This window comes from Bufo bufo, chromosome 7 (assembly GCF_905171765.1).
Source record: "Bufo bufo chromosome 7, aBufBuf1.1, whole genome shotgun sequence".
Lineage (NCBI taxonomy): Eukaryota > Metazoa > Chordata > Amphibia > Anura > Bufonidae > Bufo > Bufo bufo.
The window spans coordinates 233,374,938-233,400,899 of NC_053395.1; the positions used below are offsets into that span (position 1 = coordinate 233,374,938).

At 50.0% G+C, this 25,962-nt stretch overlaps 1 protein-coding gene across 1 annotated transcript in view; it reads right to left on the minus strand.

Moving 5' to 3' along the window:
- Nucleotides 1–4,919: 4,919 nt before the first annotated feature.
- Nucleotides 4,920–25,962, minus strand: part of PARP15 (poly(ADP-ribose) polymerase family member 15) — a 40,166-nt gene continuing 19,123 nt past the window's right edge. Inside the window, 6 exon segments of the mRNA XM_040439864.1 lie at nt 4,920–5,882; nt 10,228–10,402; nt 10,600–10,739; nt 18,872–19,486; nt 19,824–20,006; nt 21,522–21,701. Coding sequence (XP_040295798.1) covers nt 5,590–5,882; nt 10,228–10,402; nt 10,600–10,739; nt 18,872–19,486; nt 19,824–20,006; nt 21,522–21,701 — 1,586 coding nt within the window. The 3' untranslated portion in view covers nt 4,920–5,589.

Below are 25,962 nucleotides of genomic sequence, written 5' to 3' on the forward strand. Positions count from 1 at the left end.
GCTACCTCCGCCTTTGTGCAAGGAGGAACAGGAGGAGCACTGCCAGAGCCCTGCAAAATGACCTCAGCAGGCCACAAATGTGCATGTGTCTGCTCAAACGGTCAGAAACAGACTCCATGAGGGCCCGACGTCCACAGGTAGGGGTTGTGCTTACAGCCCAACACCGTGCAGGACTTTTGGCATTTGCCAGAGAACACCAAGATTGGCAAATTCGCCACTGGCGCCCTGTGCTCTTCACAGATGAAAGCATGTTCACACTGAGCACATGTGACAGTCTGTAGACGCCGTGGAGAACGTTCTGCTGCCTGCAACATCCTCCAGCATGACCGGTTTGGCATTGGGTCAGTAATGGTGTGGGGTGGCATTTCTTTGGAGGGCCGCACAGCCCTCCATGTGCTCGCCAGAGGTAGCCTGACTGCCATTAGGTACCGAGATGAGATCCTCAGACCCCTTGTGAGACCATATGCTGGTGCGGTTGGCCCTGGGTTCCTCCTAATGCAAGACAATGCTAGACCTCATGTGGCTGAAGTGTGTCAACAGTTCCTGCAAGACGAAGGCATTGATGCTATGGACTGGCCCGCCCGTTCCCCAGACCTGAATCCAATTGAGCACATCTGGGACATCATGTCTCGCTCTATCCACCAACGTCACATTGCACCACAGACTGTCCAGGAGTTGGCAGATGCTTTAGTCCAGGTCTGGGAGGAGATCCCTCAGGAGACCGTCCGCCACCTCATCAGGAGCATGCACAGGCATTGTAGGGAGGTCATACAGGCACGTGGAGGCCGCACACACTACTGAGCCTCATTTTGACTTGTTTTAAGGACATTACATCAAAGTTGGATCAGCCTGTAGTGTGTTTTTCCACTTTAATTTTGAGTGTGACTCCAAATCCAGACCTCCATGGGTTGAAAAATTTGATTTCCATTTTAAATTTTTGTGTGATTTTGTTGTCAGCACATTCAACTATGTAAAGAACAAAGTATTTCAGAAGAATATTTAATTAATTCAGATCTAGGATGTGTTTTTGTGTTCCCTTTATTTTTTTGAGCAGTGTATTTTTGTATATAATAGATTATACACCATAGAGTATATATAGCTATATATTAGAATATGGAGTTAATATATATATATATATATAATAATAATAAAAAAGACTTTTATATACTTCTCGGTAGGGAAGGGGCAATTTAATCTCTCTACGTGTTTTTCCTATCTCTGATAGGGTGGGGCTAAGTTCATGGGTACCGTTGTGGAGACTTCCAGGAAATACAATTACCGGTAAGTGTAATTACTGTTTCAGTTGGTCTTTATTAAAAATTATTGAGCCGTTTATCCTGCAGAGCTTTCAGTTTATCTGGTAGCTGGTTCTGAATTTTCTCTCTGCTCCGTCAGACAGTGAGCTGACGGCTCCTTAGCTCTGCTCTCTGACATTATACACAAATTATAGCTCAGCTCTTATCTTACTGATAAGAATGTGGCTCAGATAAGTGGTTATGACCTTTTAGTAATTTACAGATAAGGGTTATTAGATGATGGGCACAATGTGAAAGTACTATTCACGGAGCTAGACAAACAGTTAACCCTTTGTGACAGAACGGCTCAATATTTTTAATAAAGGCCAATAGAAAAAATGATTTTTAGCCCAAAATGAGTAAAATTAAATTTAAAAAAATTACCCCCAAAGGTGTACGTAGCCTTTAAACATAGTTCCGATTTCAAAATCAGTATAACCGTCTGTCCCTCCATGAAGCAGCTTCTCATTCTGGTGGCCCCCCCCCCCCCCCCCTCCCCCAGAGAAGGTGTTGTCCACAGGTTTAATGTACACCCCAGACAACGTGCAGCAACTTCTCCTGTACCTGCACTTCCCTACATCTGCACACCCACTACTGCCTGGCCCTTACTACCCTGTCCTGAGGAAGGGATGCATACATTGGATGCCGCGGACTCTGAAAGAGGAGAGACCCAGGGACACACACACTGGATCCTGCAGACTGAAAGAGGAGAGACCCAGGGACACACACTGGATCCTGCAGACTGAAAGAGGAGAGACCCAGGCACACACACACTGGATCCTGCAGACTGAAAGAGGAGAGACCAGAGGACACACACACTGGATCCTGCAGGCTCTGAAAGAGGAGAGACCCAGGCACACACACACTGGATCCTGCAGGCTCTGAAAGAGGAGAGACCCGAGGACACACACACTGGATCCTGCAGACTGAAAGAGGAGAGACCCGAGGACACACACACTGGATCCTGCAGGCTCTGAAAGAGGAGAGACCAGAGGACACACACACTGGATCCTGCAGACTGAAAGAGGAGAGACCAGAGGACACACACACTGGATCCTGCAGGCTCTGAAAGAGGAGAGACCCGAGGACACACACACTGGATCCTGCAGGCTCTGAAAGAGGAGAGACCCGAGGACACACACACTGGATCCTGCAGGCTCTGAAAGAAGAGAGACCTGGGGACACACACACTGGATCCTGCAGACTGTGAAAAAAAGAGAGACCCAGGGACACACACACTGGATCCTGCAGACTCTGAAAGAGGAGGGACTCGAGGACACACACACTGGATCCTGCAGGCTCTGAAAGAAGAGAGACCTGGGGACACACACACTGGATCCTGCAGACTGAAAGAGGATAAACCCGAGGACACACACACTGGATCCTGCAGACTGAAAGAGGATAAACCCGAGGACACACACACACTGGATCCTGAAGACTGTGAAAGAAGAGAGACCCAGGGACACACACACACTGGATCCTGAAGACTGTGAAAGAAGAGAGACCCAGGGACACACACACACTGGATCCTGAAGGCTCTGAACGAAAAGAGACCCAGGGACACACACACTGGATCCTGCAGGCTCTGAAAGAAGAGAGACCCAGGGACACACACACTGGATCCTGCAGGCTCTGAACGAAGAGAGACCCAGACACACACTGGATCCTGCAGGCTCTGAACGAAGAGAGACCCAGACACACACACTGGATCCTGCAGACTCTGAAAGAGGAGAGACCCAGGGACACACACACTGGATCCTGCAGACTGTGAAAGAGGAGAGACCCAGGGACACACACACTGGATCCTGCAGACTGTGAAAGAAGAGAGACCCAGGGACACACACACTGGATCCTGCAGACTGTGAAAGAAGAGAGACCCAGGGACACACACACTGGATCCTGCAGGCTCTGAAAGAGGAGAGACCCGAGGACACACACACTGGATCCTGCAGGCTCTGAAAGAGGAGAGACCCGAGGACACACACACTGGATCCTGCAGGCTCTGAAAGAAGAGAGACCTGGGGACACACACACTGGATCCTGCAGACTGTGAAAAAAAGAGAGACCCAGGGACACACACACTGGATCCTGCAGACTCTGAAAGAGGAGGGACTCGAGGACACACACACTGGATCCTGCAGGCTCTGAAAGAAGAGAGACCTGGGGACACACACACTGGATCCTGCAGACTGAAAGAGGATAAACCCGAGGACACACACAGTGGATCCTGCAGACTGAAAGAGGATAAACCCGAGGACACACACACACTGGATCCTGAAGACTGTGAAAGAAGAGAGACCCAGGGACACACACACACTGGATCCTGAAGACTGTGAAAGAAGAGAGACCCAGGGACACACACACACTGGATCCTGAAGGCTCTGAACGAAAAGAGACCCAGGGACACACACACTGGATCCTGCAGGCTCTGAAAGAAGAGAGACCCAGGGACACACACACTGGATCCTGCAGGCTCTGAACGAAGAGAGACCCAGACACACACTGGATCCTGCAGGCTCTGAACGAAGAGAGACCCAGACACACACACTGGATCCTGCAGACTCTGAAAGAGGAGAGACCCAGGGACACACACACTGGATCCTGCAGACTGTGAAAGAGGAGAGACCCAGGGACACACACACTGGATCCTGCAGACTGTGAAAGAAGAGAGACCCAGGGACACACACACTGGATCCTGCAGACTGTGAAAGAAGAGAGACCCAGGGACACACACACTGGATCCTGCAGACTCTGAATGAGGAGAGACCAGAGGACAAACACTGGATCCTGCAGACTCTGAAAGAGGAGAGACCCAGGGACACACACACTGGATCCTGCAGACTGTGAAAGAGGAGAGACCCAGAGACACACACACTGGATCCTGCAGACTGTGAAAGAAGAGAGACCCAGGGACACACACACTGGATCCTGCAGACTGTGAAAGAAGAGAGACCCAGGGACACACACACTGGATCCTGCAGACTGTGAAAGAAGAGAGACCCAGGGACACACACACTGGATCCTGCAGACTCTGAAAGAGGAGAGACCCAGGGACACACACTGGATCCTGCAGACTCTGAATGAGGAGAGACCAGAGGACAAACACTGGATCCTGCAGACTCTGAAAGAGGAGAGACCCAGGGACACACACACTGGATCCTGCAGACTGTGAAAGAAGAGAGACCTGGGGACACACACACTGGATCCTGCAGACTCTGAAAGAAGAGAGACCCAGGGACTAGGAGGAAACACTGCACCCAAGTATAAAGGGCAAGGAGGAAGACCCAGTATCCCAGACACTGAGATAGAGGCTGTCTAATGTAGACAGATACGTGTATATGACAGTGTCTTTCTGTATATAAGAGTCGCTCTGTATATTAGACCCAGTAAAGAGGCTGCCTTTTGCCTGGTACTGATGTGTATTCAATACCCTTATGTCCGGGATGCCCGACCTGGGGCCCTCCAGCTCTTGCAAAACTACAACTCCCAGCATGCCCGGATAGCCTATAGATATCAGCCTACAGCAGGGCATGGTGGGAGTTGTAGTTTTGCAACAGCTGGAGGGCCGCAGGTTGAGCAAACCTGCCTTATGTAAAAGCAAGAAAATAGAGATTAAGATTGGGAAAAAAATGAGATTTTATTTTTCGGCCATGTTGCCCAGCATACATAAAATAGGAAATAAGTGAGACATGAAGTTAGGCAGTGATCTCTGCCATCTTGTCTTGAACATCACTTCAGGTTGTAATCTTCTAGACACGCTGACTCGTTGTCATAACCAGGGTGGTGTATTCATGGCCATCGGAGCCCCGATGACTGGTGTAAGCCCTAGAGCAATATATAGCAGAGAGATGCTGAGCACCACCACAGTGGGGACCAGGCAGCACCATGGAGGGTGTGGTACACATTGGCATGGCTGGCGGTAAAGCTGGAGTCTGTGGAAGGGCTGCTTCTGGGTGTAGGGTTGGTCACCGCTGGAGCCAGACTCCTCTGGTTGCCCATACTTGTGAGTAGCGGGAGAGTTGTCGATCCACCCAGGATGGTTCTTGTTGGCGCCATGTCATCTAATGGCTGGTTAGACCGGGGTAGACGTCAATGGCATCAGAAATGGCCGAGTTGGAGGCCGGTAACCTAAGACTCTGCAGTGACTGCACAGAGTTACTCTGAACCTTGCGCGACTTTAATGTTTCCCTATGGTGAATAAACTCACAAGTCACCTGTGACCTTCCCCCATAGTGAAACATCCCTGGGGGGCCCAGGCCTGACACCATGTGTATATCTGAGCTGCACTGGGGCTTTACTTAGAGAAGGTGATGAGATACTCGGGGTACGCCTGCACGTCATTAAATATGACAAAGATTTGGGGATTAGCCGGGTTGTCAGTGACACTGTCGTAGAGGTCGGTGGGGTTTGCTGGGTTCTTGGCTGGAGGAGCGATACACCCCTTTTGTCCTGCACAGCTCACTCCTGTCAGAACCCGGGTCAGGTACATGTATTTAAGGCCATTTGCATTTGGTTTGGAGTAGTTGTCATGTGCTGAGTAATTTGCTTCCACTGCAAAATACGTCCCATTTCCAAGCACTGCACCTACTGGAATAGAGAGAGAGAACCACCATGTAATCCTCTGCAAACAAGGGCATTCCCCTCCGTCATTGTGTCCGCTAGAACCTAGACACCCAGGGCAACCCATAATCTGGAGCAGATGAGTGCCAGGTGCACACACAAGGGGTTCCCCCAACATTTGAGCTGAGAAGGGATTTCTGAACTTAAAGGGAATCTGTCAGCAGTTTTCTGCTGCCCCCGCCTATACGTGCTAACCGTCCTATCACATACTGCACCAAGGATCATACCACACACTTCGCCTCCCCTTCTGTGTGACCACCGTTCTTTCACATACTGCACCGTGGATCATACCACACTCCACCCCCCCCACAGTGTGACCACCGTCCTATCACATACTGCACTGTGGATCGAACCACACTCCACCTCCCCCCACAGTGTGACCACCATCCTATCACATACTGCACCAAGGATCATACCACACTCCGCCTCCCCCTCTGTGTGACCACCGTTCTTTCACATACTGCACCAAGGATCATACCACACTCCGCCTCCCCCTCTGTGTGACCACCGTCCTATCACATACTGCACCAAGGATCATACCACACTCCGCCTCCCCCTCTGTGTGACCACCGTCCTATCACATACTGCACCAAGGATCATACCACACTCCGCCTCCCCCTCTGTGTGACCACCGTTCTTTCACATACTGCACCAAGGATCATACCACACTCCGCCTCCCCCTCTGTGTGACCACCGTTCTTTCACATACTGCACCAAGGATCATACCACACTCCGCCTCCCCCTCTGTGTGACCACCGTTCTTTCACATACTGCACCAAGGATCATACCACACTCCGCCTCCCCCTCTGTGTGACCACCGTCCTATCACATACTGCACCAAGGATCATACCACACTCCGCCTCCCCCTCTGTGTGACCACCGTTCTTTCACATACTGCACCAAGGATCATACCACACTCCGCCTCCCCCTCTGTGTGACCACCGTCCTATCACATACTGCACCAAGGATCATACCACACTCCGCCTCCCCCTCTGTGTGACCACCGTTCTTTCACATACTGCACCAAGGATCATACCACACTCCGCCTCCCCCCACAGTGTGACCACCATCCTATCACATACTGCACCAAGGATCATACCACACTCCGCCTCCCCCTCTGTGTGACCACCGTTCTTTCACATACTGCACCAAGGATCATACCACACTCCGCCTCCCCCCACAGTGTGACCACCATCCTATCACATACTGCACCAAGGATCATACACACTCCACCTCCCCCTCTGTGTGACCACCGTCCTATCACATACTGCACCAAGGATCATACCACACTCCGCCTCCCCCCACAGTGTGACCACCGTCCTATCACATACTGCACCAAGGATCATACCACACTCCACCTCCCCCACAGTGTGACCACCGTCCTATCACATACTGCACCAAGGATCATACCACACTCCACCTCCCCCCACAGTGTGACCACCGTCCTATCACATACTGCACCAAGGATCATACCACACTCCACCTCCCCCACAGTGTGACCACTGTCCTATCACATACTGCACCAAGGATCATACCACACTCCACCTCCCCCCACAGTGTGACCACCGTCTTATAACATACTGCACTGTGGATCATACCACACTCCACCTCCCCCACAGTGTGACCACCGTCCTATCACATACTGCACCAAGGATCATACCACACGCCACCTCCCCCCACAGTGTGACCACCGTCCTATCACATACTGCACCAAGGATCATACCACACTCCGCCTCCCCCCACAGTGTGACCACCGTCCTATCACATACTGCACCAAGGATCATACACACTCCACCTCCCCCTCTGTGTGACCACCGTCCTATCACATACTGCACCGTGGATCATACCACACTCCACCTCCCCCTCTGTGTGACCACCGTCCTATCACATACTGCACCAAGGATCATACCACACTCCACCTCCCCCTCTGTGTGACCACCGTCCTATCACATACTGCACCAAGGATCATACCACACTCCACCTCCCCCCACAGTGTGACCACCGTCCTATCACATACTGCACCAAGGATCATACCACACTCCACCTCCCCCTCTGTGTGACCACCGTCCTATCACATACTGCACTGTGGATGATACCACACTCCACCTCCCCCCTCTGTGTGACCACCGTTCTTTCACATAATGCACTGTGGATCATACCACACTCCACCTCCCCCTCTGTGTGACCACCGTTCTTTCACATACTGCACCGTGGATCATACCACACTCCACCTCCCCCCTCTGTGTGACCACCGTTCTTTCACATAATGCACTGTGGATCATACCACACTCCACCTCCCCCACAGTGTGACCACCGTCCTATCACATACTGCACCAAGGATCATACCACACTCCGCCTCCCCCTCTGTGTGACCACCGTTCTTTCACATAATGCACTGTGGATCATACCACACTCCACCTCCCCCACAGTGTGACCACCGTTCTTTCACATACTGCACCGTGGATCATACCACACTCCACCTCCCCCTCTGTGTGACCACCGTTCTTTCACATACTGCACCGTGGATCATACAACACTCCACCTCCCCCTCTGTGTGACCACCGTCCTATCACATACTGCACCAAGGATCATACCACACTCCACCTCCCCCCACAGTGTGACCACCGTCCTATCACATACTGCACCAAGGATCATACCACACTCCACCTCCCCCCACAGTGTGACCACCGTTCTTTCACATACTGCACCAAGGATCATACACACTCCACCTCCCCCTCTGTGTGACCACCGTCCTATCACATACTGCACCAAGGATCATACCACACTCCACCTCCCCCCACAGTGTGACCACCGTCCTATCACATACTGCACCAAGGATCATACCACACTCCGCCTCCCCCTCTGTGTGACCACCGTTCTTTCACATACTGCACCGTGGATCATACCACACTCCGCCTCCCTCCACAGTGTGACCACCGTCCTATCACATACTGCACCGTGGATCATACCACACTCCACCTCCCCCCACAGTGTGACCACCGTCCTATCACATACTGCACCAAGGATCATACCACACTCCGCCTCCCTCCACAGTGTGACCACCGTCCTATCACATACTGCACCAAGGATCATACCACACTCCGCCTCCCCCCACAGTGTGACCACCGTCCTATCACATACTGCACCAAGGATCATACCACACTCCACCTCCCCCCACAGTGTGACCACCGTCCTATAACATACTGCACTGTGGATCATACCACACTCCACCTTCCCCACAGTGTGACCACCGTCCTATCACATACTGCACCAAGGATCATACCACACTCCACCTCCCCCACAGTGTGACCACCGTCCTATCACATACTGCACCAAGGATCATACCACACTCCGCCTCCCCCCACAGTGTGACCACCGTCCTATCACATACTGCACCAAGGATCATACACACTCCACCTCCCCCTCTGTGTGACCACCGTTCTTTCACATACTGCACCGTGGATCATACCACACTCCACCTCCCCCTCTGTGTGACCACCGTTCTTTCACATACTGCACTGTGGATCATACCACACTCCGCCTCCCCCTCTGTGTGACCACCGTCCTATCACATACTGCACCGTGGATCATACCACACTCCACCTCCCCCCACAGTGTGACCACCGTCCTATCACATACTGCACCAAGGATCATACCACACTCCACCTCCCCCCACAGTGTGACCACCGTCCTATCACATACTGCACCAAGGATCATACCACACTCCACCTCCCCCCACAGTGTGACCACCATCCTATCACATACTGCACTGTGGATCATACCACTCTCCACCTCCCCCCACAGTGTGACCACCGTCCTATCACATACTGCACCAAGGATCATACCACACTCCACCTCCCCCTCTGTGTGACCACCGTCCTATCACATACTGCACCGTGGATCATACCACACTCCGCCTCCCTCCACAGTGTGACCACCATCCTATCACATACTGCACCGTGGATCATACCACACTCCACCTCCCCCTCTGTGTGACCACCGTCCTATCACATACTGCACCGTGGATCATACCACACTCCACCTCCCCCCACAGTGTGACCACCGTCCTATCACATACTGCACCGTGGATCATACCACACTCCACCTCCCCCCACAGTGTAACCACCGTCCTATCACATACTGCACCGTGGATCATACCACACTCACAGATGACTTTGATGATCCTTTTAGTAGGTGAAGGCTACCCTTTAGTTCCTGCAGATGGGAGCATATTCTAGGGTTCGGGGGTCCCTTACAGGTTCCATATTTGATGGGTGGGTGGTCTTACTGCAGTGCGGCCGTCACTTCTCACCATTTGACCCAGAGTAGCCGCGGTTGAATCCATTGCTGTTCACACTTTTCACGGTATTTTCGTCCGTCCCGTGGAAGAGTTGCCTCTCGTTCTGCGCGGAGCCGTTCTTGGTGTCGATGCTCTGCTTCTTGATCTGATAGTTCTGGTACAGATGTAAGTTCTGGATCCTTTCAATCTGGGAGGGAAGAAACAGCAGGATTTGTGGTTGATACCGTGTGGGCCCAGAACCCACGAGACTCTGCTGACACGCGTGCCTTTCTGCAGCAGTGTGGGGGCCTGTACACGTGCACCTACGGTATATATGCACCGCACACACTGAATGGAGATATGGAGAGCTCAGCGTCCGTTCACACCTGAGGCTCTGGATCCTACCTTGACCACTTTCATCTGGCAGGTCTTTGCAAACTGGGCATGAACGTCGCCGTATTCCTGGGAGGACGCAGCCACGGGCACCACCTTCAGCTGAGTCTTCTCCATGGAGTCCCAGGATGTGGGAAGTTCCAGAATATGTCCTGTGTAATAGAAGGAGATGGATAAGTATGAGCGCCCCGCCCCCTCCTCACACTATAGAGGATATACAGCGGTAAGTATGAGCGCCCCACCCCCTCCTCACACTATAGAGGATATATAGCGGTAAGTATAAGGGCCCCACCCCCTCCTCACACTATAGAGGATATATAGCGGTAAGTATGAGCGCCGCGACCCCTCCTCACACTATAGAGGATATATGGTGGTAAGTATGAGTGCCCCGCCCCCTCCTCACACTATAGAGGATATATAGCGGTAAGTATGAGCGCCGCGACCCCTCCTCACACTATAGAGGATATACAGCGGTAAGTATGAGCGCCGCGACCCCTCCTCACACTATAGAGGATATATGGTGGTAAGTATGAGTGCCCCGCCCCCTCCTCACACTATAGAGGATATATAGCGGTAAGTATGAGCGCCGCGACCCCTCCTCACACTATAGAGGATATATAGCGGTAAGTATGAGCGCCGCGACCCCTCCTCACACTATAGAGGATATATAGCGGTAAGTATGAGCGCCGCGACCCCTCCTCACACTATAGAGGATATATGGTGGTAAGTATGAGCGCCGCGACCCCTCCTCACACTATAGAGGATATATAGCGGTAAGTATGAGCGCCGCGACCCCTCCTCACACTATAGAGGATATATAGCGGTAAGTATGAGCGCCGCGACCCCTCCTCACACTATAGAGGATATATGGTGGTAAGTATGAGCGCCGCGACCCCTCCTCACACTATAGAGGATATATAGCGGTAAGTATGAGCGCCCCGCCCCCTCCTCACACTATAGAGGATATATGGTGGTAAGTATGAGCGCCCCGCCCCCTCCTCACACTATAGAGGATATATAGCGGTAAGTATGAGTGCCCCGCCCCCTCCTCACACTATAGAGGATATATAGCGGTAAGTATGAGCGCCCCGCCCCCCTCCTCACACTATAGAGGATATATGGTGGTAAGTATGAGCGCCCCGCCCCCTCCTCACACTATAGAGGATATATAGCGGTAAGTATGAGTGCCCCGCCCCCTCCTCACACTATAGAGGATATATAGCGGTAAGTATGAGCGCCCCGCCCCCTCCTCACACTATAGAGGATATATAGCGGTAAGTATGAGCGCCCCGCCCCCTCCTCACACTATAGAGGATATATAGCGGTAAGTATGAGCGCCCCGCCCCCTCCTCACACTATAGAGGATATATAGCGGTAAGTATGAGCGCCGCGACCCCTCCTCACACTATAGAGGATATATAGCGGTAAGTATGAGCGCCCCGCCCCCTCCTCACACTATAGAGGATATATAGCGGTAAGTATGAGCGCCGCGACCCCTCCTCACACTATAGAGGATATATGGTGGTAAGTATGAGCGCCGCGACCCCTCCTCACACTATAGAGGATATATAGCGGTAAGTATGAGCGCCGCGACCCCTCCTCACACTATAGAGGATATATAGCGGTAAGTATGAGCGCCGCGACCCCTCCTCACACTATAGAGGATATATAGCGGTATGAGCGCCCCACCCCCTCCTCACACTATAGAGGATATATGGTGGTAAGTATGAGCGCCCCACCCCCTCCTCACACTATAGAGGATATACAGCGGTATGAGCGCCCCACCCCCTCCTCACACTATAGAGGATATATGGTGGTAAGTATGAGTGCCCCGCCCCCTCCTCACACTATAGAGGATATACAGCGGTATGAGTGCCCCGCCCCCTCCTCACACTATAGAGGATATATAGCGGTAAGTATGAGCGCCGCGACCCCTCCTCACACTATAGAGGATATATAGCGGTAAGTATGAGCGCCCCACCCCCTCCTCACACTATAGAGGATATATGGTGGTAAGTATGAGCGCCCCACCCCCTCCTCACACTATAGAGGATATATAGCGGTAAGTATGAGCGCCCCACCCCCTCCTCACACTATAGAGGATATATAGCGGTAAGTATGAGCGCCCCACCCCCTCCTCACACTATAGAGGATATATAGCGGTAAGTATGAGCGCCCCACCCCCTCCTCACACTATAGAGGATATATAGCGGTAAGTATGAGCGCCCCACCCCCTCCTCACACTATAGAGGATATATAGCGGTAAGTATGAGCGCCCCACCCCCTCCTCACACTATAGAGGATATATAGCGGTAAGTATGAGCACCGCGACCCCTCCTCACACTATAGAGGATATATAGCGGTAAGTATGAGCGCCCCACCCCCTCCTCACACTATAGAGGATATACAGCGGTAAGTATGAGCGCCCCACCCCCTCCTCACACTATAGAGGATATATAGTGGTAAGTATGAGCGCCCCACCCCCTCCTCACACTATAGAGGATATACAGCGGTAAGTATGAGTGCCCCGCCCCCTCCTCACACTATAGAGGATATACAGCGGTAAGTATGAGCACCGCGACCCCTCCTCACACTATAGAGGATATATAGCGGTAAGTATGAGCGCCCCATAGAAGTCTGTCTACATCTCTCATCTAGGTTGTGCTGCTGTAAAGCATATTTCTGAATGCTGTAATGTAGCTCAGACAAGATGGCCACCCCTATAATCATGTACAGAAAGATTAAAAAATCTGCAATAAAAAAAAACAGGGGGTAGATTTACTAATCCTATAGATGGTGTAAGCTTAGCCCGGCCTCTAGACCTGCTCCAGATGTACTAATCCTATAGACGGTGTAAGCTTAGCCCGGCCTCTAGACCTGCTCCAGATGTACTAATCCTATAGACTCTGTAAGCTTAGCCCGGCCTCTAGACCTGCTCCAGATTTACTAATCCTATAGACGGTGTAAGCTTAGCCCGGCCTCTAGACCTGCTCCAGATGTACTAATCCTATAGACGGTGTAAGCTTAGCCCGGCCTCTAGACCTGCTCCAGATTTACTAATCCTATAGACGGTGTAAGCTTAGCCTGGCCTCTAGACCTGCTCCAGATGTACTAATCCTATAGACGGTGTAAGCTTAGCCCGGCCTCTAGACCTGCTCCAGATGTACTAATCCTATAGACGGTGTAAGCTTAGCCCGGCCTCTAGACCTGCTCCAGATGTACTAATCCTATAGATGGTGTAAGCTTAGCCCGGCCTCTAGACCTGCTCCAGATGTCCTAATCCTATAGACGGTGTAAGCTTAGTCCGGCCTCTAGACCTGCTCCAGATTTACTAATCCTATAGATGATGTAAGCTTAGCCCGACCTCTAGACCTGCTCCAGATTTACTAATCCTATAGATGGTGTAAGCTTAGCCCGGCCTCTAGACCAGCTCCAGATTTACTAATCCTATAGATGATGTAAGCTTAGCCCGACCTCTAGACCTGCTCCAGATTTACTAATCCTATAGGAGGTGTAAGCTTAGCCCGACCTCTAGACCTGCTCCAGATTTACTAATCCTATAGACGGTGTAAGCTTAGCCTGGCCTCTAGACCTGCTCCAGATGTACTAATCCTATAGATGGTGTAAGCTTAGCCCCTCCTCTAGACCTGCTCCAGATTTACTAATCCTATAGATGGTATAAGCTTAGCCCGGCCTCTAGACCTGCTCCAGATTTACTCATCCTATAGATGGTGTAAGCTTAGCCCGGCATCTAGATCTGCTCCAGATTTACTAATCCTATAGACGGTGTAAGCTTAGCCTAGCCTCTAGACCTGCTCCAGATGTACTAATCCTATAGATGGTGTAAGCTTAGCCCCTCCTCTAGACCTGCTCCAGATTTACTAATCCTATAGATGGTATAAGCTTAGCCCGGCCTCTAGACCTGCTCCAGATTTACTAATCCAATAGATGGTGTAATCTTAGCCCGACCTCTAGACCTGCTCCAGATTTACTAATCCAATAGACGGTGTAATCTTAGCCCGACCTCTAGACCTGCTCCGGATGTACTAATCCTATAGATGATGTAAGCTTAGCCTGGCCTCTAGACCTGCTCCAGATGTACTAATCCTATAGATGATGTAAGCTTAGCCCGGCCTCTAGACCTGCTCCAGATGTACTAATCCTATATACAGTGTAAGCTTAGCCCGGCCTCTAGATCTGCTCCAGATGTCCTAATCCTATAGACGGTGTAAGCTTAGTCCGGCCTCTAGACCAGCTCCAGATTTACTAATCCTATAGATGATGTAAGCTTAGCCCGACCTCTAGACCTGCTCCAGATTTACTAATCCTATAGATGGTGTAAGCTTAGCCCGGCCTCTAGACCAGCTCCAGATTTACTAATTCTATAGATGATGGAAGCTTAGCCCGACCTCTAGACCTGCTCCAGATTTACTAATCCAATAGACGGTGTAATCTTAGCCCGACCTCTAGACCTGCTCCAGATTTACTAATCCAATAGACGGTGTAATCTTAGCCCGACCTCTAGACCTGCTCCAGATTTACTAATCCTATAGACGGTGTAAGCTTAGCCCGGCCTCTAGACCTGCTCCAGATGTCCTAATCCTATAGATGGTGTAAGCTTAGCCTGGCCTCTAGACCTGCTCCAGATGTCCTAATCCTATAGACGGTGTAAGCTTAGCCCGGCCTCTAGACCTGCTCCAGATGTCCTAATCCTATAGATGGTGTAAGCTTAGCCTGGCCTCTAGACCCGCTCCAGATGTCCTAATCCTATAGACGGTGTAAGCTTAGTCCGGCCTCTAGACCCGCTCCAGATTTACTAATCCTATAGATGATGTAAGCTTAGCCCGACCTCTAGACCTGCTCCAGATTTACTAATCCTATAGATGGTGTAAGCTTAGCCCGGCCTCTAGACCTGCTCCAGATTTACTAATCCAATAGACGGTGTAATCTTAGCCCGACCTCTAGACCTGCTCCAGATTTACTAATCCAATAGACGGTGTAATCTTAGCCCGACCTCTAGACCTGCTCCAGATTTACTAATCCTATAGACGGTGTAAGCTTAGCCCGGCCTCTAGACCTGCTCCAGATTTATTAATCCTATAGATGGTGTAAGCTTAGCCCGGCCTCTAGACCTGCTCCAGATTTACTAATCCTATAGATGGTGTGAGCTTAGCCCGGCCTCTAGACCTGCTCCAGATTTACTAATCCTATAGATGGTGTAAGCTTAACCCGGCCTCTAGACCTGCTCCAGATTTACTAATCCTATAGATGGTATAAGCTTAGCTCGTCCTCTAGACCTGCTCCAGATTTACTAATCCTATAGATGGTGTAAGCTTAGCCTGGCCTCTAGACCTGCTCCGGATATACTAATCCTATAGATGGTGTAAGCTTAGCCCGGCCTCTAGACCTGCTCCAGATTTACTAATCCTATAGATGGTGTAAGCTTAGCCCGGCCTCTAGACCTGCTCCAGATTTACTAATCCTATAGACGGTGTAAACTTAGCCCGGCCTCTAGACCTGCTCCAGATTTACTAATCCTATAGATGGTGTAAGCTTAGCTCGGCCTCTAGACCTGCTCCAGATTTACTAATCCTATAGATGGTGTAAGCTTAGCCCGGCCTCTAGACCTGCTCCAGATTTACTAATCCTATAGATGGTGTAAGCTTAGCTCGGACCCTAGACCTGCTCCAGATTTACTAATCCTATAGATGGTGTAAGCTTAGCCCGGCCTCTAGACCTGCTCCAGATGTACTAATCCTATAGATGGTGTAAGCTTAGCCCGGCCTCTAGACCTGCTCCAGATGTACTAATCCTATAGATGGTGTGAGCTTAGCCCGGCCTCTAGACCTGCTCCAGATTTACTAATCCTATAGATGGTGTAAGCTTAGCCCGGCCTCTAGACCTGCTCCAGATTTACTAATCCTATAGATGGTGTAAGCTTAGCCTGACCTCTAGACCTGCTCCTGATGTACTAATCCTATAGATGGTGTAAGCTTAGCCCGGCCTCTAGACCTGCTGCAGATGTACTAATCCTATAGACTGTGTAAGCTTAGCCCGGCCTCTAGACCTGCTCCAGATTTACTAATCCAATAGACGGTGTAAGCTTAGCCCGGCCTCTAGACCTGCTCCAGATTTACTAATCCTATAGACGGTGTAAGCTTAGCCTGGCCTCTAGACCTGCACCAGATTTACTAATCCTATAGACGGTGTAAGCTTAGCCCGGCCTCTAGACCTGCTCCAGATGTACTAATCCTATAGATGGTGTGAGCTTAGCCCGGCCTCTAGACCTGCTCCAGATGTACTAATCCTATAGATGGTGTAAGCTTAGCCCGGCCTCTAGACCTGCTGCTGATGTACTAATCCTATAGACGGTGTAAGCTTAGCCTGGCCTCTAGACCTGCTCCAGATTTACTAACCCTTTAGACGGTGTAAGCTTAGCCCAGCCTCTAGACCTGCTCCAGATTTACTAATCCTATAGATGGTGTAAGCTTAGCCCGACCTCTAGACCTGCTCCAGATTTACTAATCCTATAGATGGTGTAAGCTTAGCCCGGCCTCTAGACCAGCTCCAGATGTACTAATCCTATAGATGGTGTAAGCTTAGCCGGGCCTCTAGACCTGCTCCAGATTTACTAATCCTATAGGAGGTGTAAGCTTAGCCCGGCCTCTAGACCTGCTCCAGATTTATTAATCCTATAGATGGTGTAAGCTTAGCCCGGCCTCTAGACCTGCTCCAGATTTACTAATCCTATAGCTGGTGTAAGCTTAGCCTGACCTCTAGACCTGCTCCAGATTTACTAATCCTATAGATGGTGTAAGCTTAGCCCGGCCTCTAGACCTGCTCCAGATTTACTAATCCTATAGATGGTGTAAGCTTAGCCCGGCCTCTAGATCTGCTCCAGATTTACTAATCCTATAGACGGTGTAAGCTTAGCCCGGCCTCTAGACCTGCTCCAGATTTACTAATCCTATAGATGGTGTAAGCTCAGCCCGGCCTCTAGACCTGCTCCAGATTTACTAATCCTATAGATGGTGTAAGCTTAGCCCGGCCTCTAGACCTGCTCCAAATTTACTAATCCTATAGATGGTGTAAGCTCAGCCCGGCCTCTAGACCTGCTCCAGATTTACTAATCCTATAGATGGTGTAAGCTTAGCCCGGCCTCTAGACCTGCTCCAGATTTACTAATCCTATAGATGGTGTAAGCTCAGCCCGGCCTCTAGACCTGCTCCAGATTTACTAATCCTATAGATGGTGTAAGCTCAGCCCGGCCTCTAGACCTGCTCCAGATTTACTAATCCTATAGATGGTGTAAGCTCAGCCCGGCCTCTAGACCTGCTCCAGATTTACTAATCCTATAGATGGTGTAAGCTCAGCCCGGCCTCTAGACCTGCTCCAGATTTACTAATCCTATAGATGGTGTAAGCTTAGCCCGGCCTCTAGACCTGCTCCAGATTTACTAATCCTATAGATGGTGTAAGCTTAGCCCGGCCTCTAGACCTGCTCCAGATTTACTAATCCTATAGATGGTGTAAGCTCAGCCCGGCCTCTAGACCTGCTCCAGATTTACTAATCCTATAGATGGTGTAAGCTTAGCCCGGCCTCTAGACCTGCTCCAGATTTACTAATCCTATAGATGGTGTAAGCTTAGCCCGGCCTCTAGACCTGCTCCAGATGTACTAATCCTATAGACGGTGTAAGCTTAGCTCGGCCTCTAGACCTGCTCCAGATTTATCAGTGGGGCTCAGGCTGTATGAGATCTGGTGCAGTTGTGTCTAACTGGATCTGATTGGTTGGCTTAGTTTGTCACAGAATGTTATGCCAGAATTGTGCTAATCGTTGCGTCTTAGGCCACGCCCCCTATTGCTAAGTCCCAAACTATTTTCAAGTGAGCGAGAAAGTATTGTAGAAATCCTTCTTGAACCAATGTGCCCCTTATTTTAGACAGATTCTAGACTCATAAATAAATCTGGATTTGGCATATAATTAGTGTTCAGCGAACTTCTGTTTTAAGTTCGGCGTCTAAAGTTCGGCTTCCGGTTAGCGGAGAATCCCGATATGGATTCCGAATTCCGTTGTGGTCCGTGGTAGCGGAATCAATAATCGGCCATTATTGGACCACAACGGAATTCGGAATCCATATCGGGATTCTCCGCTAACCGGAAGCCGAACTTTAGACGCCGAACTTAAAACAGAAGTTCGCTCAACACTACATATAATGAATCTAGTCCATCAGTCTAGAACAACCTGCTTTTTGCCTCTAAAATGAAAATCGCCCAATAATTACCGTGTTTAGGAACCCTCTCAATCTTGGTCTCCTTTCCTCTGGGGTCCCGCATGCAGTCCAGCTCTAATATCACGGTGTAGGTCACTCCGGACACGTCGATCTTCAGACTTTGTGTGATTGTGCTCTTGGCCTTTTCCAGCTCCAGGTTTGCCATTCGATCAAACAGAACAAAGTTGGTGCCGTCGTGATATCTCCACTCCACCAGGTTACTGCAGAGCTCGGCCTCCCGCTCCTTGGTCTTCTTCTCCCGCACCTTCTTCAGCATGAGCTGGATATTCTTGGTCATCTCTAGGACGTCTCTGGATAATCCTGACACTTTGATTGTGGTGCTCGGCAGGTCGATGTGAACAGTAACCTGCAGAGTCTTCTGAAGTGCCGCTATCTCCTGCTTATCCTCGTCACCGAGCTCCAGGATCCAGTCATCGGTGATCTCGTTCTGGTTCTGTTTCTTCAGTATAAGATCCCGCAGCCAGGTGGATGCGTCTGTCACGTCTTTCTTAGTCCCCGCGCACAGGTGGAATATCGCCGGCTCTATGTTCTCCCGTAGCTCAAACACTTTGTCCTCCTCCTCGTCCATCTCGTCACTCGCAGAGCCGAATATGCGATGAATGAGCCCTACACAAAGCAAACGTACGACCCATGATACAACAGCTGCACGTGTCCCCGACTGACCCTTTATAGGCTGCCTATTGTGAGGCTTCAGAGCTGAAATCTCCCAGCATCCCTTGCTTTTTATAATTTGCCGTCATCGCCCCCGGCAGTCAGTGATTGCTTACGTTTACTCACGGCAGCAGTGTAAATCACCAGGAGCGAGGGTTCGGGAAGGGGGGGGGGGGGGGTAGAGATGGAGTATATAGCTTTGTGCCATCGCCTGTATACATGCAGGATACCCCTGTAAGGCTGTCAGTAAACTGGACGGATAATTGTTAGGATGCTCCCGGCAGATACTCACATGAGAAAAACCACGGTTTGTGCTCCTTCTTCTTCAGACTAGTGCGGAAGTCATCTAACATGGGCGGCTGGAAAACCACCACCTTCACTGTCTGCACAGATTTAGCCGATTTAGAGGACACAAAATCCACCACTGCGTCCACCATGACATCAGCGACCACGGTGGCGGATAATCCTCCTACGCCTGGAGCAACCAGACAGGAAAGAGTCTATTAAGTGAAATATTCAGAATGTAGACTATACAGAACAAGATATCAGCACCGTAACCTGCCCCTAAATACAGAGCGCCATACACCGGTACATACTAGGTCTCTGCAGTGGCCGAGGTGTGTATGAGGAGGTTCTGCAGCGGCCGAGGTGTGTATGAGGAGGTTCTGCAGCGGCCGAGGTGTGTATGAGGAGGTTCTGCAGCGGCCGAGGTGTGTATAAGGAGGTTCTGCAGCGGCCGAGGTGTGTATGAGGAGGTTCTGCAGCGGCCGAGGTGTGTATAAGGAGGTTCTGCAGCGGCCGAGGTGTGTATGAGGAGGTTCTGCAGCGGCCGAGGTGTGTATGAGGAGGTTCTGCAGCGGCCGAGGTGTGTATGAGGAGGTTCTGCAGCGGCCGAGGTGTGTATGAGGAGGTTCTGCAGCGGCCGAGGTGTGTATGAGGAGGTTCTGCAGCGGCCGAGGTGTGTATTAGGAGGTTCTGCAGCGGCCGAGGTGTGTATTAGGAGGTTCTGCAGCGGCCGAGGTGTGTATGAGGAGGTTCTGCAGCGGCTGTGTATTAGGAGGTTCTGCAGCGGCAGAGGTGTGTATTAGGAGGTTCTGCAGCGGCTGAGGTGTGTATGAGGAGGTTCTGCAGCGGCTGAGGTGTGTATGAGGAGGTTCTGCAGCGGCCGAGGTGTGTATGAGGAGGTTCTGCAGCGGCCGAGGTGTGTATGAGGAGGTTCTGCAGCGGCTGTGCTGTGTATGAGGAGGTTCTGCAGCGGCCGAGGTGTGTATGAGGAGGTTCTGCAGCGGCCGAGGTGTGTATGAGGAGGTTCTGCAGCGGCCGAGGTGTGTATGAGGAGGTTCTGCAGCGGCCGAGGTGTGTATGAGGAGGTTCTGCAGCGGCCGAGATGTGTATGAGGAGGTTCTGCAGCGGCCGAGGTGTGTATGAGGAGGTTCTGCAGCGGCCGAGGTGTGTATGAGGAGGTTCTGCAGCGGCCGAGGTGTGTATGAGGAGGTTCTGCAGCGGCCGAGATGTGGAGGTTCTGCAGCGGCCGAGGTGTGTATGTGGAGGGTCTGCAGCGGCCGAGGTGTGTATGAGGAGGTTCTGCAGTGGCCGAGGTGTGTATGAGGAGGTTCTGCAGCGGCCGAGGTGTGTATGAGGAGGTTCTGCAGCGGCCGAGGTGTGTATGAGGAGGTTCTGCAGCGGCCGAGGTGTGTATGAGGAGGTTCTGCAGCGGCCGAGGTGTGTATGAGGAGGTTCTGCAGCGGCCGAGGTGTGTATGAGGAGGTTCTGCAGCGGCCGAGGTGTGTATGAGGAGGTTCTGCAGCGGCCGAGGTGTGTATGAGGAGGTTCTGCAGCGGCCGAGGTGTGTATGAGGAGGTTCTGCAGCGGCCGAGGTGTGTATGAGGAGGTTCTGCAGCGGCCGAGGTGTGTGTTATGAAGTGTTCGGCCGTCGTGTAGTGCAGAGCGCCGCTGGCGCACATTCTGGCTGTTGCTGCGCTCTCTCTACCTGTGCCCAGGGCTGGGAAGGCAACAGACGCGGCTTGGAGGCGCTCGCTCTCTGCCAGCGCTTCAGTCACTTTTTTCTTTAAGTTTGCTGGATTCGTGATTGCGGCGATGTGGATGATATTCCGGCAGCGAAGCTTCCCGCCCTTGGTGACCACAAAGGAAGGTCTTGACGGAGCTGCTCCTGTAAAACAAAGACAGAAAGGAGGAGTCGTGGTAGAGAAGTGTCATGGCGGACAATGGCACACCGCGCAGACTGAGCCTGGACCCCCTGCACAATGCTGCCCGCTGTGTTCGCCATGATGGGAGATAGTGCCAATCAGGGCTGTTTAACCCCGTAAAGCCTAGCACAGCACATGATTGGACAGAGGGTGGGGGATCATTCTGTTACCCCCTCGGACAGTTTACTTAGGGACATGCGTTAAGGTTTTCAGTTGTTGTGACGTCTTGTAGTTGGGAAAGTTTTTCTCTCTCAATATCAGGCGTCCGCGTGTGCGAGCCGTAGAAGAAAGGTCAGCTTGGGGGGGGCGTACAAACTACGGACCAATGATCAGCAGAATCAACCCAATTAAACAAATATCATAATGCCTGGTGAGGTTGATGCTGCTCAGTGAAGCGTTACCTCGTTTGTGTTCTTTAATTGCATCGTTCCTGAGAAAATAATGCTTTATTAACCCCTTCAGCCCCTATAGCTTAAACCCCCTTAATGACCAGGCCACTTTTTACACTTCTGACCTACACTACTTTCACCGTTTATTGCTCGGTCATGCAACTTACCACCCAAATGAATTTTACCTCCTTTTCTTCTCACTAATAGAGCTTTCATTTGGTGGTATTTCATTGCTGCTGACATTTTAACTTTTTTTGTTATTAATCGAAATTTACCCCAAAAATTTTTTTTTAAATGACATTTTTCACTTTCAGTTGTAAAATTTAAAAAAAAAAAAATACATTTCTATATAAAATTTTCTCTAAATTTATTGTTCTACATGTCTTTGATAAAAAAAAATGCAATAAGTGTATATTTATTGGTTTGCACAAAAGTTATAGTGTTTACAAACTATGGTACAAAAATGTGAATTTCCGCATTTTGAAGCAGCTCTGACTTTCTGAGCACCTGTCATGTTTCCTGAGGTTCTACAATGGCCAGACAGTACAAACACCCCACAAATGACCCCATTTCTGAAAGTAGACACCCTAAAGTATTCACTGATGGGCATAGTGAGTTCATAGAACTTTTTATTTTTTGTCACAACTTGTGACAAAAAATAAAAACTTCCATGAACTCACTATGCCCCTCACGAAATACCTGGGGGTGTCTTCTTTCCAAAATGGGGTCACTTGTGGGGTATTTATACTGCCCTGGCATTTTAGGGGACCTAAAGCGTGAGAAGAAGTCTGGAATCCAAATACCTAAAAAATGCCCTGTGAAATCCTAAAGGTGCTCTTTAGAATTTGGGCCCCTTTGCCCACCTAGGCTGCAAAAAAGAGTCACACATGTGGTATCGCCGTACTCAGGAGAAGTATGGAAATGTGTTTTGGGGTGTATTTTTACATATACCCATGCTGGGTGAGAGAAATATCTCTGTAAAAGTCAACTTTTCCCATTTTTTTATACAAAGTTGTCATTTTAGAGAGATATTTCTCTCACCCAGCATGGGTATATGTAAAAATACACCCCAAAACACATTGCCCTACTTCTTCTGAGTACGGCGATACCACATGTGACACTTTTTTGCAGCCTAGGTGCACAAAGGGGCCCAAATTCTAAAGAGCACCTTTAGGATTTCACAGGGCATTTTTTATGCATTTGGATTCCAGACTTCTTCTCACGCTTTAGGGCCCCTAAAATGCCAGGGCAGTATAAATACCCCACAAGTGACCCCATTTTGGAAATAAGACACCCCAAGGTATTCTGTGAGGGGCATGGCGAGTTTCTAGAATTTTAATTTTTTTGGCACAAGTTGGCGGAAAATGATGATTTTTTTTTTCTTTTTTTTTTTTTTTCTTACAAAGTCTCGTATTCCACTAACTTGTGACAAAAAAATTAAATTTTACATGAACTCACCATACCCCTCAGGGAATACCTTGGGGTGTCTTCTTTCCAAAATGGGGTCACTTGTGGGGTATTTATACTGCCCTGGCATTTTAGGGGCCCTAAAGAGTTAGAAGAAGTCTGGAATCCAAATGCCTAAAAATGCCCTCCTAAAAGGTGCTCTTTGGAATGTGGGCCCCTTTGCGCACCTAGGCTGCAAAAAAGGTGTCACACATGTGGTATCGCCGTACTCAGGAGAAGTAGGGCAATGTGTTTTGGGGTGTATTTTTACATATACCCATGCTGGGTGAGAGAAATATCTCTGTAAAAGACAACTTTTCCCATTTTTTTATACAAAGTTGTCATTTTAGAGAGATATTCCTCTCACCCAGCATGGGTATATGTAAAAAGACACCCCAAAACACATTGCCCAACTTCTCCTGAGTACGGCGATACCACATGTGTGACACTTTTTTGCAGCCTAGGTGCGCAAAGGGGCCCAAATTCCTTTTAGGAGGGCATTTTTAGACATTTGGATTCCAGACTTCTTCTCACGCTTTAGGGCCCCTAAAATGCCAGGGCAGTATAAATACCCCACATGTGACAGTATAAATACCCCACATTTTGGAAAGAAGACACCCCAAGGTATTCCGTGAGGGGCATGGCGAGTTCATAGAAGTTTTTTATTTTTGGCACAAGTGAGCGGAAATTGATTTTTTTTTGTTTTTTCTCACAAAGTCTCCCTTTCCGCTAACTTGTGACAAAAAGTTCAATCTTTCATGGACTCAATATGCCCCTCACGGAATACCTTGGGGTGTCTTCTTTCCGAAATGGAGTCACATGTGGGGTATTTATACTGCCCTGGCATTCTAGGGGCCCTAAAGCGTGAGAGGAAGTCTGGAATATAAATGTCTAAAAAATTTTACGCATTTGGTTTCCGTGAGGGGTATGGTGAGTTCATGTGAGATTTTATTTTTTGACACAAGTTAGTGGGATATGAGACTTTGTAAGAAAAAAATAAAAATAAAATATATATATATATATATATATATATATATCAATTTCTGCAAACTTGTGACAAAAAAAATAAAATCTTCTATGAACTCGCCATGCCCCTCAAAAGTGATCTTTTTGTAGCGCCGCAGCGATTTTACAGTGTTTTTGCAGTGATCAGAAAAAAAAATATTTCTGTCACTGCGGTGGGGCGGACTGAACGCAAGTGTGCGCACAAGATCAGGCCTGATCGGGCGAACACTGCGTTTTTTGTAGAGCCTATAGAACATGTCCTATTCTTGTCCGCAATTGCGGACAAGAAAAGGCATTTTCTATATAGTTCTGGCAATGTGCGGATCCGCAAAATGCGGAAAGCACATTGCCGGTGTCCGTGTTTTGCGGTGATCAATGACAGGGGGGGGAATCAGGGAGTCTAATATGGGGTGATCACCCCCCTGTCATTGATCACCCCCCTGTAAGACTCCATTCAGACATCCGTATGTGTTTTGCGGATGCGTGGGTCCGCGGATCCGCAAAACACATACTGACGTCTGAATGGAGCCTTACAGGGGGGTGATCAATGACAGGGGGGTGATCAGGGAGTCTATATGGGGTGATCAGGGGTGAATAAGGGGTTAATAAGTGACGGGGGGGGGGGGGGTGTAGTGCTTGGTGCTACTTTACTGAGCTGCCTGTGTCCTCTGGTGAATGATCCAAGCAAAAGGGGACCACCAGAGGACCAGGTAGCAGGTATATCAGACGCTGTTATCAAAACAGCGTCTAATATACCTTTAAATATAATATACCTTTAAAAAAAAATAATCGCATCTACAGCCTGCCAGCGAATGATCGCCGCTGGCAGGCTGGAGATCCACTCGCTTACCTCTGATTCCTGTGAACGCGCGCGCCTGTGTGCGCGCGTTCACAGGAAATCTCTCCTCTTGCGAGATGACGCGTATATGCGTCTAGGAGGAATGAATCGACCGCCTCTGGAACACAATCCTTCGTTAGGCGGCCTGGAGGCGGTTAATATGTTAATTAGGTCTTTGTTGCACCAAGGGGTGGGCCCGAGCTCCAGAGCCCCTCCCCTCTTCACTTACAGCCACTCCCCTTGACTGACAGGCACAGATATCGCCTCGCCCCGTAATCGTGCACCTGCGCTGTAGCCTACACTATTGGCACATGCGCAGTGCTGCTGTCTCCGTTTTAGGCTACTTTCACACTGGTCTTTTGGTTTCCGTTTCTGAGATCCGTTGAGGGCTCAGCGGTCCAAAACGGATCAGTTTTGCGCTAATGCATTCTGAATGTAGAAGGATCCGCTCAGAATGCATCAGTTTGCCTCCGATCCGTCTCCGTTCTGGAGGCCGACGAAGCGTCCTGGCACACAATGTAAGTAAATGGGCATGGATCCGTTTTC